Below are 19,175 nucleotides of genomic sequence, written 5' to 3' on the forward strand. Positions count from 1 at the left end.
ATCCATACAAGTGAGACCAGATTTGCATCGCCTGCTCGTACATGAATTGCTGCACGTACACCAGGAAACCAACTTGGCAATCCACAAGAAATCTGAGCCTGGGTGAAAAAGCTGTTCCACAAATTCTATACTATTCTGGCACATTTAAAGCTGGCTCAAACCATGTAAAATGTACATTCAAAAGAAAATCAGTTACTCATTTGATCCAAATTACAGTGTTGTGCTGCCATAAAATGAAGCTCTTCTGTAATCGTCCAACCTTACATGTACCAAAAATTGTACAGGAATGGAAATAAGACTCCCATTGCATAGCAATTTGACATATTCCTGGTTTTACTAGGAGTTTGCCAAGATGTACCTGAGCTTGTTACTCATACACTAAAACCTGGAATGGGATAAACTGCAGTGCAATACTTATTTCCACCAGTGTTGTATTTCAGTGTAAATTGCAGTGAGGGGTTATAGTTAATTATAGATCAACAAATCTTTCTCATACCAAATGGCTATTAGTTAATTTCTTAGCTAGATTATCTGAGGTTTGAGCACAACGCTATGTTCTTGAAGACAAAATCCGATACCTCTTTAAGCAGATCCCACCATATAATCTTAATGGTTTTGGCGATACAGTATTAAATTTGATTGTGCTTGCGTCAGTGTTTGAATGCAGTAATTAAACAAATTGATGCAGCTCCATTCTACAAACCATCCCAGCATCTTCCTTGTGATTAATCCTTTAACCACTGGAGGCCTGGGTTCAAAATCATTTCGACTTCTTAGTTAAACCAGTGCACATACCTACAGAAGATCCTCAATCAGGTAAATCACACACACCTGAAAAGAGCACACCTCTGTATATAATATTTGATCGGATTATAGCCAAATGCATCCGAAATGACTCCAGGAGTGTATGATATGTAAAGGTTGATGTGAAATGAGTGGTTAATCTGGACAGTTACCACGTGGAGTGCGATTATTATTTTGGAATGGGGATGGGGACCTCAATGGAATAGGGACCATAAGATCAAAATGAACTGCAAGGAAAACATCAAGCGCTTCTATTTGAAAGCCAGTTTTAGCAGAAGGAATCAATTTTTTCTTACTGAGAATTTGAATTGTTTAATCTTGTTTTAAGCTGACATTATTCAGAAATGACACTATGATTTATAAGTTTTTGATTAATTTGTGTCAGTTTATCTTTGCGTCTCTTTCTGGGTCAGATTTTAATCTCAGAACAGTGTACTTCTTTACACTCAATATTAGGCATGCAACGATACACTAATGTCACGATACAGATCACAATATGCAGGTCGCAATACGTTATGTATCATGATACAGGTGAAGGTCCTGATGGGCTACTTGTATTATGCATAATAAAGATCACATGATCAATTGTTGGGCTATTATGCTAAAAAGACAAATTATATGAGATTGGGACAGCATGTATTCATACCAACTGCAAAACACATGTATTCTTCATTGAAGAGCCACTTGGTGATCTACAATGAGCTATGTGGTGCTTTCGGTTTTGTATCACGATACAAATGATACACACTTCCATTACGCTAAAATATGTTGCGTAAAGAAAGTATTACGATTCATTGATACACGATGAATCATTACACCTTTACATAATCAAGCAATTCAGTGATTTGAGTAATTTCAGATAGACAAAAATCCTGTTACAATCTGATCCGCCTCCTCACCCTGTCTTTCATCTGTTGCATTTCAATTCCAAATGTATTCTGCAATACATCCAATATACTGTATCAACCAGCCTTCTTTTAGGTGACGTACAGGCTTGTACAGGAATGACATGTCGTGTCATTGAAGTCATAAGTCAAAATGAGAAAAATACAGAGATGACAAATGTTACCGTCCGGGGTTAGGAACATCAAATACTGGTTCTCTCCAGTTCTAACAGACACAAGCATAGATTACCCAGCAGGTAGAACTAGGCCATCATAACAGCTGAGCTCTAGATTATATTACAGAAACAGGTTTTTTCCTGATTTTCTAGGGCTGGCCTACATATCATAAATATAACTTACTACAGATTTATTAGGTTTGCTATTCCTGACGTGTGTCAAATGGAGTGCAAGGCTATGTATAGGCAGCAGGGACAGCAGGGGTTCTTTTAAAGCTTGTTAACTGTTCTTATGTTTGAGGCTTCAGCATATGCCTCAGGCATTGTATATCTTGGTGATGCCCAACACATCATTAATAAACCACATGATAAAGGCTTCAACTGAGTCCAAAGCTTGGTTTGTGCCAGTGCCAAAATGCAGCGCCCTGCATCGGCTAGATAAGCCGCAGGGTGTGTGGATATATCCCAAGCAACTATGCCAGCCTTCTAAGAAAGGGGCGGTGAGGAGGCAGCATCAATGAAGGGTTTAATGGTCTTACCTCTGCTGGATACTGTTTCCCTTTGATGGTGTGCTCAGAGCCTCCAAGGTGGTCCACGCTTCCCCAGTGCAAGTGCAGCTGAGCTGCAGAGTAGCGGTGAGGCAGGCTGCTGATGTACATGGTTGAAGGGAGAGACATTTTCACTGCAAACAACCACACATAAATCAGTTAGGCTACAGTCCTTCTCAATGTGGACACCATGGGGCAAACGTTTTGTCCACATTAAGCTGCTGCCCCCTGCAGCTCTGTAGCCTTAAACCTCAATGTGGTAGTGAACACTGCAGCTCTGTACGGGAAATGTGTGTAATGCAAACAAAACAGAAACCTGCTTCTACAGAGAGAATAAAGTGCTATACATGTAGAACAGTGCATCACCATGCATGATGTTAATCAAAATTTCACACATCGTGCAGCTAAAATAGTCAAATGTCCTAAAAGATAAGCTAGTGCAACTTGTCTACATTACGTGGACATCCATATTAATGATGTATTGACAAAGAGGTATTTTCAAAACAGTGGTCTTCATAGCCAGGTGATTATATAAGGGGCTCTATACTGTACACTATCACACTCTAGCAGTCACTGCTCATCCACACAAAGATCCATATCTCAGTATCTGGTTTGCTACACTTAAAAGTACCTCACCCCGTGGCAGTCCCCCAGGATGCATATTAAGGTGTGGTGTACTGAGCTCCCACTAGATTAAGAGCAATGCGTCACCTGGATTGATCAATAGGTTGTGTGTAGAATGTACAAGATATGTCACCTGGAACAGGGAGTGGCAGTGTGAAAGTTCCCTAACGCTTCTCTTCCCAAACTGAGCGCAGATTAGAAGAGGTGTCAATGTTTGATTTGAAAGCTGTTACATTTAAAACAATTACTTTACTTAAGTGTTTTACTTAAAATAATATCCCCCCCCCCCCTTCATTTATATCCTCCTATAAATAATGTGCCATCAAGCTAACATGTTGGAATTTGGTGGTAGGCTATTGAAATAAACAGATCATGCATGTTGATTTGTTAAATTGTAATAAACCAGCAATTTGGCTTCCTATTTAAAACATTCAGAAACTATTGTTGTGGTCTCTGACACTGTCATTAAGCAGTGCTGCTTGTGAACGAGGGTTTCCACGTCATTTAAAAAAAAAAAAAAAAAAAAAAAAAAAAAAAACGATCCCGCCTATCAGTCTCATGCCTTTGACACTGAAACCTTTGCTCCTGAAACCAGTATCCTTGACAGGGGTGCAAATAGTTTTTTTGAAAATTGGTGCTAAACTGTTTTGAAAGTTTAGCACCAGAGAGCCTTCTGTTGCTAAATTATGAAACACCGCCCTAATCAAGCCCCCCCTGTGTGTGTGGAGGAGTGTGGGTGGGTCAGTTGATTGGTCCAGACACAATGAGAAACAATCACCTACAGTTGCCAACAAATAAAAAATAAATAAAACATGTCTACTGGTGCCAGAATTGAATGTCGCTATATGAGGCACCCCAGTGCTAGAGTCTAGCTCCAGGTTTGCACCCCTGATCCTTGACATTCCAGGTGTTTGAACTGTCGACGGAGGAGGAGGTCGAGCTAGACAGCGACTTGGTTGATGACCCCGAATTTTGGTGACTACCAAACCATTTATACTGGTACTCATGTGTGAATACCTTGTGAACCCTGGGTATGACACCTTATAAGAAGAACACCCTCCACACAAAATATCAGCTCACGAACTACAACTAAACAGTGTGTGTGTGGTTTTATTTGTAACTAAAGTGTGCCTTATATTCTATGCATGGCAGAGGACAAGACAGAGTACTGGCATTTTGTCAAAGCTATAATGGGGATTGGTTGCGGGTCAGGATTTTAGAGAATGTTTAGTCAGAATGCTTAGCAGGTTTGTTGCAATTAGAGTAGGGCCCAATAACTAGGATATCATCTGGGTGGACCCATTAAAGGACACTGGCCCTCATTCCTCATTGAATGCAAATTCATAAGGGACTGGCAGGGTGCTATTAATGGGGTTTACTGTCCAATTCCATATTGAAGTGTTTTAAGCTTGGCTATTTAAGCACAAAGTCTTAAATTCTTTGAATAGGCTTTTCAATTTTAATAGGCAGTGTTAATGTGGCTTATTGAACTACAGTACTGGTCTGCAGTACCCGGAGAGCAGGGATTGCTGAACAGCCTGTGTTGTGTCAATGGCAACAAAATATAAATCACAGTCTTGTTTAGAGACGTTGGTGTTAATCCAATTTATGTACGCAAGTGGGGGATAATTAAGTATATTATAAAGTAGATCTAAAGTCCACAGATTTTGGCATTTTTGTTTTCGTAAAAAGAAAGCAGGGCTTTCACTAACATTATAAGTAAACAAATTTAATTATAATATGATCATGATATGTCTTGTGATGACTTTGCAAACCCAAGATTTCCTGCAAAAATATAAGTGTTTCAGTTTCATTTTCAGCAAAATCCTAAAATCACACAGTCTTGACTGATATTAGCAGGTTTTTGAAGGGTTAATGCTATTTAGGACTATTTTTTTCTGCTGAAAATGTCCTGACTTTGGGTCAAACTGCTAAAGTAAATTGTCTTTAGAACAATGTTGATGGAGGTTGTGTCCTGGCTGCTCTTACCAGAATGGCCGTTGTTGATCAAGGGGAGTGGCTCTGTGTAGTTGTTATAGCCCCGCACCTCGACAGGTCGGAGGGTGGGGTCGTACTGCAGAAGTTCGTTGCGGATATCAATAGGGGACTGGGACACCCCTCCACAGTAAGGATACTTCTTTGGCCAGTCATATTGGCCCTCAAGTCCTGAAACACAATGTTGCAGTTTATTACCCATCAAACTAGACAAACAAACATAACAGATTGTGAATACTATCCACATATCCGCAGCAATAGCCAAAAAAAAAAAAAAAACAGGTCGGATGTAGTCAGCAGCAGATAATATCTAGTATTATTCTAGAATGTTTCTCTCCCTTTGAAATATACAGATTTATAATAGGTGTGCCAAAATCAGATGTACCCTCACATATTTGTATTCTTCAGTGGGGTTTCATGCAGCATTTTAATAAGCATGTGTGCTCAGTGGAAGGTTTCAGAGAAGGTCAAATCTTCCTGTATTCAGTTTCCTACTCTCACTCAAACACTGGGCAAGCAATTATGGACAAGAATGAAAACAAAGGTTCTCTGTTCTGGACACCGGCATCATGTGACAGTTGTATAAAACTATACTGTATTGATGAATGGACAATGGAAAAGTTCAACATTAAATACTTTGTAGCCATATAAAGACTTGTTCACAGTTTGTACATTTTTTAAGTTAGCTCTGTGTGCATTCATGAACAATACAAAGTACCTACTGTGGAAGTTTACATGTTTAATATTTATTAATAAAACTATATATATACACACACATATATATGGTTTTGTATGAATTGATAGCAAATATGTTTGTTCATAGGCAATTGCATTAGAACTGAAGGCAGACTATTTCAATAAGCTATCCTGGCTAACTGAATTGGTTTGAAAACAAGTTATCTGATCATTAAAAGCACCTTGAAAACTGTGTGGATATAGGTTCCAACACAAGTCTGGGTGTGGGGGGACCATGGGAAGGCAGGAGGGACCTGGTGTAGTCTGAGGAGTCTGCTAGGTCAAAGACTTCAGTCTTCACGCTTTAGGCAGAACTGCTGCAAAGGTCTCCAGAGTGGCCATTGGAGCCCTACTGAAGCATCATTCCTGTATGTAGACCAGGGCAATAGAAGCAGCTGCCAACAGAGCACCTTCTAATGGGTCTGTCAGATCTGCCCACAGTGCTCATTGCCACCCACCATGTGCTAGCAAGTGCTTTATTTTTTGTCCGTTTCTCAAAATGGTAGATTTACTAAAACAAACCTATAGAGATGAAAGGATTCAGCAAATATAATCTGAATAAACACTTCAGGAACCTCTGGTAGACTGTGTCTTGTTTACGTTTGGGTTATTGTAACCTATGCTGCATACATACTAAATTCACTAGCAAATGTACCATATGAGAGAAATGAGCACAGAGTAAATTAACATGCATTAAACCGTATTTACTATCAAGTCATTTTTTTCAACTTGAGCTTCACTTCCGGTTGCTGTAGCAACAAAAGTACACTTGTTACAGATGTGAACTTGGAACAAAAAAAAAAAAAAAAAAAAAAAGAGAAAATGAACAGCCAATTGAACAGTTCAATGTAATATTCAAACAACAACCAGCCTTTAAAATTTACCAATATAAAACCCTCTAATTAGGCTAAATGGTCCATTTTAGAATGAATATATATTTGTTTTCTTAATTAAATCTCCCTAATTGCTCCCTGCATCTGACCATGATGAATGTTTTGGCAGCCTGCCCAAGCATGGATTTTAATGGGATCTTTGTACAGAGTAACAAAAGCACAGAGTGGCGATTTCATAGGCCGAGGGGGGGTTATGAAAAATCTCATTGATGTGTAGCTATGATGCTATTCAGAAAGTTTTTAAAGCTGAAGTTGATTTTGTTCGACAGTCTGTCTGCGCTACGGTCAAATCAAAAGTTCTGTGTGTGTGTGTCACCAAGACTGTTTGTTGTCAAAATAATCTACTTATCATTATTATTAGTTTAATTAGCAGACATCTTTATCCAAGGTGACTTGCAGAGACTAAGGTGTGTGAATTATGTAGCTATTAACAGGAAATACTGATATTGTTCCCACTGCTTTGCATTTGTTAAAATGTTTTTTTGTTTATATTACATAAAAACATCATACAAAAATGATTAAAAAAAAAAAGAAGTCTAAGCCCTGGAGGCAGAAAAAGTATTGCAGAGGTTTATGCCGTATTAAGTTCTGGCTCACTGGAGCACTAATGATCAGATATTTGTTGGAGCCCAGGAGCTATCCTCAGACCTCATCAAGTTGTGTATATGGCTCAAGCAGCAGAGACAATTCCTTTGTCATGGAAAACACAAGTCTGTAAATAAGTCTGGCGCTACAGACCCTTTTCTGTATGCACATTCGTTTTATGAAACGGGGTGAATTCAGTTTATAGCTTTAAACTATTTAATGAGGCCAGGCAGAGCAATGCTAATGTATTAACGATGTAGGCCTCTGAAGGCCTGGGTGAATCCAGTCACAAGTGAAATGAGCTTGTAGATGTGAACTTACAAAATAACTATTTAAAATCAAAATTACAACCAGGATTTATTGTTAAAATGACTTCTGCATTCAGTGGGTTATCATGAGACATGATAAACTTAAAAGATGATATTGTTTAAAGGCGGCACTCACATGAACACAAATCGATGCAAAGCAGTAAGAATGTCTAAGAATTCGTGAAATTGCAAAAGGATTCAATACACATGGAAACGTAGCAATAGTCAAGTTAATTTCTACAAAAACACCCTATGGTACTTTAAAGGTGAAACAACTTCCATAGTAAATACACATTTCATTTTTGTGCAGCCCACCTTTTAGACCCTTTGCAGATGTTTTCTTATTCAGAAAAAAGAAAAATAATGTAAACTTTGAAAATCTCTACAATCCATGCAAGTGTGTGGTGGTTTTCACTTGACCCCTGGAAGCAGTGACATTTTTATCTGTGCAAACAGGTTTGAAAGGTGCATGGCATACAGAGTACTGAACCAGTTTTACAAGTCTTAAAGGATTAGGTGAATCAATAAAGTAGTAATTTTAAAGTGGCAGCTCTTAATCATTACATCTTTACAGCGAACCGCATCATTTAACATGAAAAAGGGCATGACCCTTACTGTTACTCATGCAAGGAAAGTTCATTTTCACTAGAAATCAGACTATTGACTTTTAATGAGAACAAGCGTCCCTTCTGGTTATAAGCCAAAAGGACTTTTCTGAACGTTTTTATGATTAATTTTCTTATAACATTCCTCACATTAAAAGGGAATCTTTCATATACAACAAAAAAGTTTATCATTGCATGCAAGTTTGCCCTTACTGTGAAGCATTACATTGCTTTTGGGCTGCAGTTTGAACAGTAAAGCGATAATGCATCACTCTGCTCTTACAGTGGAACAGCTTCTCAGTCTCATAACATTTGAAGACTGGGTCTGGACAACACTGATATAAAAAAAATATATATTATATATATTCATTCAACCAATGTTTCATCTAACAATTGTTGCTAAGGAGTGGTTGAAAAAGCCAAAACCAACCCTAATGGATTTTATGCCTGTGACATAAAAAAACATGTTAATGTCATGTTGTGTAAGATTACGACTTAAGTTCAAGGACATGACTGAAATGAAATGACAAACATGCCGATATTTATTAAACATGTCATGCTATTGAAGTTACCATTACCACATACAGACTATATGTTTTACATGTTCGCCTGTGCTACAGAGAGAACACTAATACAGGTATGTACAGATTGCAGAGGGCCTAGTTATATGGTCTACTGAGCTGAAATTTATAAAGAATTTAGACAGAATCCTGTCCCAGACTCGTCTATACCCGCAATTGGCTAGCTCATTCACAGATGCAGTGTACAGCAAATACTGACTTTACAGCGATAAATGTTAACGTTAATGTCTTTATCCTTCAAGATTAATCTTTCTACAGCCAGTGTAGAAACTGGCAATGTCACGTCAGCCTTTCTATCTGTCTCTGGCTGTGTTACACTCGGCATGGTGAGAACGGTAACAGGCTTGATTTTGCACCAATATTCAAACTTTTTTGTACACTCCTAGCCATGTAGACGTTTTCAATTGATTTGGCTATAATCCACTACATTTACACCATTTTTAAACCTGTAAATCACTCTATGAAACCACCTGTAATCATAGAATACAGCTCTGTATCAACTATAGATACACTCTTGTCAAAGCATATGGTCTCGACGGCCACAGGGTAAAACACGGTGCTCCAAACAAACAGTCTGCCTTGTGAGATTTCTACAATACTGGCCTAGAGTTGTCCAACTCTGTATCTATCACAATTAGGTGTTCACGGTTATTCTCTCCTCTTTAAAACTGCAAGAATGAAATCACTTTCCATATCATTGTGTGGTACAAAGCATTATTGAAAAAACATTATTATATGCAAGAGGGTCATTCAAGAACAGACAGCAAAAAATAAATATTTCATATACTGCGTACACACACAATCTTTGAGTTTAACACACACTTATTCTAACTGAAAAGTTTAGCTGCTGGCAAAACAGGGTTTCTATAATGGCTTGAAATAGTCTTCATTACTTACATAACATTCAGTATCTTTAGCATGGAGGACTTACATAACCCTACTGATATGAAGTCACTGCCTCAGATGCTTTCCGAGATACAATACAGTGGGGGAAGGTGGCTTACGTGTACCAAGTATGTATCCAAACTCTGTCAAACTGTTTGCGTCCTGTATATCCCAGACACCTCTGGGAGATTAGTGTCGATTTATTGTATTTTGGGCTCGTGAATTGACACTTTTGGTGAAAGAACACAATGATTGAGATCAGAAAAAAATATTCTGAAGGCATTGCTACACTATACGGGAGCATGAGACACATGTTGCAAATTAATCTCTAGTGATGAATACTGAAGAAACAGAATGTACTTCACACTTTTGTAGAAGATGCAGCACTCCTATGGTAGTGTTCTGCTTGGTATAGCATAGTTCATTAAAATTACATTCTATACCTCTTCACGAAGTTTAATCTCCCACATGCTTGTTTGATCACATCAAATATTGCCACCCCAGTAGAACCAACACCTTGGCAGATCACATCAGTGGTATCTGGTATAACCAACTCGATAATGCAGAGCTGTTTATAAATCAAGGTGAAGACACAATTCCATTCTTCAGCCTGGAGGAATACTTGTCACAGGTGTACGAAAGTAAACTTTTAGCCAAGCGCAGAAGTATAGTAGAGGTTATTGAGATGGTTACAAAACCAAAAGCATGACTGGCAGAAACACAAGGGGTAATGGTACCAAATTAGGTCTGGTTTATTGTACTTCATGGATTGACTTGACAATATCTGGAGTAGCAAGTCTACTGTAACAAAATAATCTGTACACCTGTTTCCTTGTAGTAACTTTATGTTTACTAAGAGGACGTTATAGCTTAGGTGAAGGCAATACGATGAAATACTATTTATATCTTCTAACAATTACTATGGCTGTACTGGTAAATGGTGGCAACAGTATGCAATTAATGTGTTTTTTGCTGTAAAAACAGTTTAGATTTTGACCGCAATGGAAACAATTTTGTAGTTATTACCACCAATATATATATATATATATATATATATATATATATATATATATATAATATATATATATATATTATATAGATAATATATAGATATATATATATATATATATATTATAGTCGCAACGCAAGCCTAGGTACGTTTCATTTCAAATATAATTCATCACAATATCCCAGTTCTGGCAGTGTTCCAATCCACCCTCTTCAGGAGGAAACATTTTTACCAAACTAAAAGGTACACAAATATTTGAATGCGCACAGATGAAACACTCTTTCCTTGGCTCAGCAAAACAGATAAACATGCAAGGCAGTCATATTTATTAAGTCATAAAAAAGAGTTATTGTGGGTGATCACATCATAGAAATAATCTAGCAATAAACAATTTATGCATGATTAAAATTAAAAGCACAAACTCTTTGCAGAACAGACTTTACAGCTGTCTGCAAATCCATGACACGGCATCATGGTGCAGGCAGCAGACAAAGATCAGATAATTGGGCTGGCAGAAGCAAAGACCTGCTTCATGTTAGAGGACCAAAAAAATATATAATAAATTAACCCATTCAGTACTGGAAAATGCTTGTAGTGTGCCTTTGCTCCTTTTTGTATAGCAGCCGATTATAATGTAACTGGATTAAACTAAGAAATGACTGCGAGTCATTAGTGCATACCATAGGGTTTTATATTTGGAGTGTAATACATTGACAAAAGATAACATTATTCCAATCTAATTTGGACTCCATTACATACGCAATATTGTCCCACTGCATAATATGTACAAAATTAAAATGTTCTAAATGTTAAATAACTTTGCTTAACATTAAGTAGTCAAAACAAATTGGATTAGATTGAGGTTTAGATCTTAAAACTGGTCACCTGTTAAGACAAGCGACAAACCACGACATATCCACTCCCTTTATCCGCATACCAACCTACTGTTAGGTAACAAAGAGATGTGTGGATTATAGCCAGGCTAGTCACTTAAACAAGTCCAACAGTACTGTAATTAAAACATAACCAGTAATTAGGCAGCCACTCTCCCACTCATGTTAACATTGACCCACCACAACAAGCTGAAATCCACGACAACACAGCGGCCTTCTGTCAGTAAAGTTAGACTATTCAGTCAATTGTGTGGGGTAGAGCAGACTGGACAGGCATCAGTGCAATAAAGGAGAGGACTAGCTGGTGCAGCTGGCAGCCCTTCACGTATGAAAGCCAGGGTTTAAAGAAATCCAAGTGGTCCTTCTAGGCTGTTTACATCAGAGGTTAACTCTTAGATGTATCATATGTTATGACCTTTAGTGCGAAACCTAAACCACGTGGTCTGAAGCACAGGATAGTTACAGGCTATTTAATTATTGTTATAGGTCAGGTGGCTTTATCAAAACAAGAATGGCCACAGGTCTGCCAGTGTGTGCGTTTATTTAGTACAAACTAAATATAGAAAAGGGTATGAAACTTAGAGGAACAGAGTAACCAACTGAAGGTTTTAAAACCAAACTATAGGAGCAAGGTTGCACTTGGGCGCCTGCTTATTAAATGACTTTCCTGACACCTCAGACTTGTTGCAGGGGGTTAAAACGGCACTTGTGTAATCCTGCAATTGCCTGCCAGCGTGCAGCACTTGGATTAACCAGGGAGAGTCACAGGCAAGGAAAATGTTTGGCTATAAATAAACTGTGACAGCAACAAATCAGAAATCGCAGTGGCCGCCCCAAAATTGTGAAGGGCGTTTAGTGAAGTCAAAGGGGATTGATGTGTGTTTATAAATCCATTTGGTGGTCACTCAGAAGATCCCCTGGATCCCTGGCTCAAATGCAGTTTAAAAACAAAATACAGCACAGTGAAGGCAAGGCAGCTTGCAGCATTTGCTGGTTTACACAAGACCCTGGGTAGGGTTCCATTAATTCATTAATCAAGTCACACATTTATACACACACACACACACACACACACACACACACCAGCTTCCTAATGAAAATGGGTTTTCTTTGTTACTGGTTTGTGTCTGTCTGATCTTTAACTGGAGATAAATCTACAGCACACTGGAGTAAAGGGCATCAAACCTTCCCCTGGATTTAGCTGTTTAATTTATGTTTAAATAAGCTCTTTGCCTGCTTTGTACTTCTACAAGAAATAATCAGATTTACAAAAAATGTAAATAAAAAAGAATGAGACCTATGAAATGTCTGAAATTAATGCTGCAATGATTTTGTTGGCTCCACGTATTTCAACTGCTGCTCACTGACACGTGTGCTTCTTCGAGTCTGTCAGATCTACTTGGATACTAAAGCTGCAGGATTTTAAAGAATCTTTTATAACAGAGATCCCCTCCCAAGTACGGAAGGAGGGACAAACCTGACAGGGACCTTTGAAACAAGTTCAGGAAACTTCACATGCAGCACCCTCCTCTACGCTCTGTAGGGATTCAGGCATTTCTCTGGTATATTAGGAGTTGTGCTTTACAGTGAAGAGAGGTGCAATTCAATCAGCTCGATTTGAAAGTGGAGATTTTGCCATTTCAATTATAATCTAATCAGACAGTAAATTCTACCATATAGTTTTAATAGGCTGTAAAGTGTCCAAATCTTAATTTTAAAAAACACATCCAAGGAAAAGATTTTACACTCACCCGTATAGGTCCACTTAGAGCCTGTAAATGAAATACAAATTAAAAGTTAGTGCTTTGTTTTATGAACTCTGAATTTATTTATATATATCTCACACATTGTAGGCCATTTATTTATATTTTTAAGTCTTTCAGAAACAAGGGGTTGATTTGATCAAAATGTAATCTGCCGAATAATGATTTATTCTATTAAAATTGGAGCCTTTGTTCTGCTGTCTGGAGTAGATTTATTTTTCCTAGACTGCTCCAGCAATTGAGTGGAGACATGATAAGAGATCTGCAGTGCTAAAAGAGTTAAGCAATGCTTTTCTGCATGCGTCTTATTTACTGTTAGCTTTAAGTGCTCTACCTTTTCAAACTTAAAAAACTAGGTACTTGTGCTGTCTATCTCTTGGGCACTTTGTCCTCTCCCCTCTCCTTTAGCTCATCATTCTCCTTTGTCCCTTGCTGGCATTTCTAGTTCAGCTGGCTAGAGGGTTTGGCAGAGTGCACTGCCCCTGTGCGTATTTTGTGTATGTATGTATGTAGTGTGTCATTGTTGGTGTATATATTGGTGCACAGGTGACTTAAAGTGTGTTTTTAGTATGTGAGCACAGGGATTGCATAAATTAATTTGAGTGCTGGAATTCAAGTGAATGACTCATAAGTAATTTAATCCCGGAACAGCTGTGTGTGTGTGTGTGTGTGTGTGTGTGTGTAAGATAGATAGAGAGAGAAAGAGAGAGAGAAAGAGATGCACAGATCAATCACTCAGGGTTGGGTGTACAGTGAGTAGGTATGGGGAGAGAGAGGAGAAAGGAGATAAAGAGGAAGAGAAAACAATTGCTACTCGTGCTGGTTCAACGCTAGCATGATACTTGTTTGGTTGAGTGTTTGTTTTGTTTGTTCTTTTTGATTTAACTTTTTATTTTGTGTATTTATTAAATTTACAATAAGCCGGTGCAACAGCGCACTTACTCACAGTACTGCTGTCATTACTTCCTGGCCTGACATCATCAGCAGCCAGCCTGTTCACAGGGGGGCTACTCTGATAATCACAGCTGAGATGTCCTAGCCCAAGAGGCACAAGATTGTGCCACAGATTCGAGATCTACCCTCCTTCATGTATTGTACAATTATGTTTATGCATTACATCATGCAACTTGTATATATAAATCACTATAAATCAATAAACCTCTTCACTACTTCATAAAGCAATACTTTTACAGGTAAATCCTACAGATATTATATTTAACAGAGTAGTCTTACAAGGGTTATTGGAATTACATTTTAATATATTTTATATATATATATATATATATATATATGTTGTAAACACGGTTTGGTATATGACAGCCAAACCCATATACTGTACAATTATTATATACAGTGGTTATTTACACAGTAGTTAAAGTATTTAAAAAAAAAAAAAAAAGAGTGGCATTAACTTGGAATAACCCTTCATTCTCCAACAAATGATCTTACAGTCCATGGCTACAGGAGTAAAATAGTTCAATATTATGTTTACTTTCTCACTCCTGAAAGTTACACTTTTGATATACCAGATGTATGAATGAATAGGGAAAAGACACTTGCACATTGCAGAGAAGTTTGAGCCATTCCAGGTTTTACTACAGCCTTTATATAAACAAGCCTGTGACTCCTACCCCATGACCAAGCAAACCAATAAACCCTGTATGTAAGACTGAAATGGTTCAAATGCTATCCAGTGGGGGTCTCATTTCCATCAAATTTATATGAAACATATTATATAAAATATGCAGGCAACATAATTTAGGCTTACTTTATTTTGAATTAAAAAAAGGGAATATATAACAATGTTGTTGAAAAAATATTTATGTTGAAGGGGATTTTTCAAAAACAGCAACACATAATTTTGTACATGCTTGCTATCATTTGCATACAAATAATAAACTGCTTTTTGTGCTCATTCATTCCCACTCAATGTACCCACATTGATAAGTACTTTCCAATGTGCTGAAAGAACCGTAACCATAGAAACAGTAATGCTTGATTCAAACGGATGCCACTGGGTTTCAATGTGAACCATTATTACATAAATAGAAAATAAAGCAAGCCAACATTAAAAAATTAGAATATAACTGTAGCATTAAAGAAAATAACCATATGTCAAACTCAAAATAACAATTAGAAATATTACGTTTTTCACATACATGCATTTAAAAATAAAATAATAAAATGTATAAGCCGTTTGGGTTTTACACGTTTTTTTTTTTTTTTTTTTTTTTTTTTTTTTTTTTTTTTGCATGAATGCATTTCAGTATTTAACAGGCTTATCCCACCAGTGATGGAAAAATAACATGTGATTGACGGTTTAATTTATATACCAAGTCCAATCGTTGTTTATTCTTTTTAGTAGTTTTCCTAAAAGTCCACTTCTTATAGTTATATTGTTTAGTTGCAAACGTTTCAGCGCATTGCAAAGTTCACTAAGCACTGCATTTGCAATTGATTTGCAGGTGTGATAGCACGTTCTGTTCCTGAGAAACCCGGCAACAACACAGGTCTTAACAGAGCGAATACTTCGGGTGTGTACAGGTGTCTGATCCAAGCCTTGCAGTTCGGGTGAAGTTCTGGCTGCTCCAACCGTGCGAATCGATGCCTCAGCTGTACACACACATACACACACACACTGTATTACTTCATTAGAAATCATTTAAATTAACAGTGCACTCAGGAAGAGGTTTAAAACCATTTAAAAATTATGGATGCAATTTTTCATATTTTAAAGCTATTCCCAAGTACAATTTTCATGTGTGTGATTTATAATACGTTAACAGACCTACCTAGTGTGTAGGGTATAAACATATTAACTTAACTGCTCTTAGTCGAACCCGCTCTTACCTGTCATTAACTGTCATTTTTGCTCTTATTTAAATTTGGTCTTTTGCTACTGATTTTGTTGTACTTTACAACAGCTCTAATATGTAATGTGATATTATGAAACGTGATATTTTACAATGTGATAGTTTATAATGTGATACTTTACACTGTGGTGTTTTATACTGTGATATTTTCTAACAATTGTAAGTCGCTCTGCATAAAGGCGTCTACTAAGAAATCAATACAAAAACAAATAAATAAATAAATAAATAAATAAAATAATACTAGGGTTTATCTTATATATAGTGAGGAATCATTTTCCCTGTAAAAAATCCATATAAATCAAAGACAGCGGTTGAACCAGCAGATGTTTTGGTTTCGCCATACGAAGAAGGATGCGTTTGAAGAAGGATGCGTTTTACAAAATGTACCAGGTATGTTTTTGTTGTTGTTCTATGCACTGGATGACATCTGTAAACAGCCTCGGTATAAGGTGTACTAGAATTTTCGCAGATACTTCACTGTGATTAGTTTATTTCTGACATGTAATTAATAATAATAATAATAATAAAACATTACACACATTGCGTTAATAAAGTTTAGTACTCACACTAATTCGGTAGCGTTACTCCACAAATAACTAATCCGCTTTTATGCAACCCTAACCCGTAATGTAAATATGTTAAACATTTCAATAGCCAAACATTAGCGCTGGGTGCTTCTTTAAATTAAATGGAAACAAATAATACAATTACCATCGGAAGCTGCGCTGGTGAGAGCAATCACGTGGAGACACTGAAGTAATGTTACAAGGCAGCGATGAGTCATTTTGGATATCCTTTTTTTTTTTTTCCTTCGTTTCGTTTCTACAACAGAATCAGGTAATGTAGGTCTCAGAAAAAACGAAACACAATTGCAAAGTGCATATCTCTCCCAAGCCGGCTTTTATAGTATTGGTCTGAGCTAGACTGAACCCACTCAATGACGTAGCATCAATAACAAAACCTGCCTCCAACAAAAGTGCCTGGACAAGATACTCTCGAGCAAGAGAACCATCAGTCCAGCGAACAGCTACACTTTAATCATAGTGCCGCACACAGTTAGTAAAACACAGAAATTACAATTAACTCCCCTGCAGCTCGTGTGACAAGTGTAATGCCACGAATTAATGTTTTTCTCTAGGTTTCATGGTAAGAAAACTTCTATTTCCGTTTTTTTAAAAAACTGAATTTTGATGATCGATGATAAAAACATGCACTCCCCCAAGCTGATACGTGTATCGGTATTTCATGATAGGATTAGGTAATATTGCTGTATTTTGAATGCAGTAACCTTGCCCTGCAAATTCCTATAATGCAGTGTTGTCATGCCTTAGAAATTTCTAATATATCTGGTGTTTGCATAGTTTTTTCATTGTTATTTTTCAAATTAACATATAAATGAAACAAATAAATGGCACCAGCACAGACCTTGGAGGAATTGAAAAGAGGCACTTTAATGTACACAGGACAGAGCCATAAGGTGTACAGGTTATTAAGACCTCTCACTGTTGTCTATTCACATGCAGGGCCACTACAAAGTCAGTAGACTGCGCTGATGTGGATAATCCTGTATGTTTCTCATGAAGATGTTGCATTCCAACCCTTCCACTGCCCCCTTGTTAGGAGGGTAATCATTATACAGCAGTTGTCAGCAAGGGGTCAGTCATGACTTGTGGTGGTCGTCCTGGAATCTTATTGTGCTTCTATGGGGCCTCATTGTTCTCTTCACAAGTGTAAAGTGGGCAACTGATTAATAATCACACTGTTTGTATATTGCTAGTAAAAAGCAAGGGTGTTAATCTTGACATTTTCTATTGATCGATTAGTCATCCGATCAATGCAATTGATTAATTGCACCTGTTTGCTAGTGATATGAAATTGTATTGAAAGACAATCAGTGACATAATGAAACATTTTCTTTTGTGCTGTACTGCCCGTTTGCACTTCCTTCAGCCAAATGCCATGTCTAAAAGAAACATACCTCAAGAGTGAATATATTATTATTGTAAATGACCAGTTGCACTTCATCCTGGAATACTGTATTTAACAGATCTGTTTCCGGAATACCATAAGCTTTCAAGTTTCAGACTAAGGTAACTTACTGAGTGCTGTTTTATTTTAGTTAGCTGAAGAAAAAGTACGATAGAGCTGTTAAATTTCTGATACAGTTTGAAAGAAATACGTGAATATGATAAGCATGTAGTATTGCCGAGGAAAGGACAGCACAGATGAACAAATGCTGCCACAGTTGGTTTGTTCTTCATTCTGAAATATTGTGAAATATCGTGTAATAATGTACCTTCCAGTCTTTTTTTTTTCTTGATAAAAGCCTAGAGGTGTGATTAATTGAAAAGAAACAGAAAGAGTTGTCACTCTGTAGAGACTGTCTTAGAATGAGCAACATTATCACTGGCCCCTCTTTGAGGTGAAAATCATTTATGTTTTAGTCTGGTTTTCTTACTTGTAATGGGATCCCATACCTAACATTAACACTGTCTTGTCATGTGTCTCAACCCCATCATGGACAATAGCAGCATGGTGGATGGTTGCATTGTCGTCTTGAAAGGTGTCTTTGTGGATGTGATCGGCAGCATTTTTCAGAAAAGCATGGGATGTTAATTGTCCTTGAAGGTTAATCAAAATTGCCATTGTTTAAGGGTACTGTATTAAAGTGCTACAGTGCTACCACCCCTATGAAATATGAACAAGACCTGCTTCAGGGGTGGTTACCATGCTGGCACTATATTGCTGACACTGGGTTTTCCCAGCACGGTCTCATAAGCAGCAGTGTTTCATGGCTTCTGATCACACGCTATTGAAGGCAAGGGGATTCTTCTATTGGCACTGTTCTGTGGTGGGGTGGTTTGTGCCTAACATAGTTGTACTTGGCATATAGTTCTGTTGATTGTGTTGCTCGTTGTCTTGTCCTTTGTGTTTGGTGGCAGGGGAGAGGTCATTATAGGGTGTGGCACCAGCATCCTGCCTGTTTTATTAGGCCACGTGTGCAATAAGGAGTT

The 19,175-nt window shown here is 37.5% G+C and overlaps 1 protein-coding gene across 5 annotated transcripts in view; it reads right to left on the reverse strand.

Annotated features, from left to right (window-relative positions):
- The window catches only part of ca12 (carbonic anhydrase XII), a 30,567-nt gene extending 13,303 nt beyond the window's left edge, over positions 1-17,264 (reverse strand). The window contains exons 1-4 of one of the 5 annotated variants that reach the window (XM_041218687.1): positions 16,873-17,263; positions 13,277-13,297; positions 5,026-5,202; positions 2,404-2,546 (exon numbers count right to left, since the gene is read on the reverse strand). In XM_041218687.1, coding sequence (XP_041074621.1) covers positions 2,404-2,546; positions 5,026-5,202; positions 13,277-13,297; positions 16,873-16,945 — 414 coding nt within the window. In that variant the 5' untranslated portion in view covers positions 16,946-17,263. Of the gene's footprint in view, positions 1-2,403; positions 2,547-5,025; positions 5,203-13,276; positions 13,298-16,872 lie in introns of all 5 variants that reach the window. The other 4 variants (XM_041218686.1, XM_041218688.1, XM_041218690.1 and 1 more) reach the window with 4 other exon arrangements.
- Positions 17,265-19,175: the final 1,911 nt, after the last annotated feature.

The sequence above is a fragment of the Polyodon spathula genome, chromosome 19, assembly GCF_017654505.1.
Source record: "Polyodon spathula isolate WHYD16114869_AA chromosome 19, ASM1765450v1, whole genome shotgun sequence".
NCBI lineage: Eukaryota > Metazoa > Chordata > Actinopteri > Acipenseriformes > Polyodontidae > Polyodon > Polyodon spathula.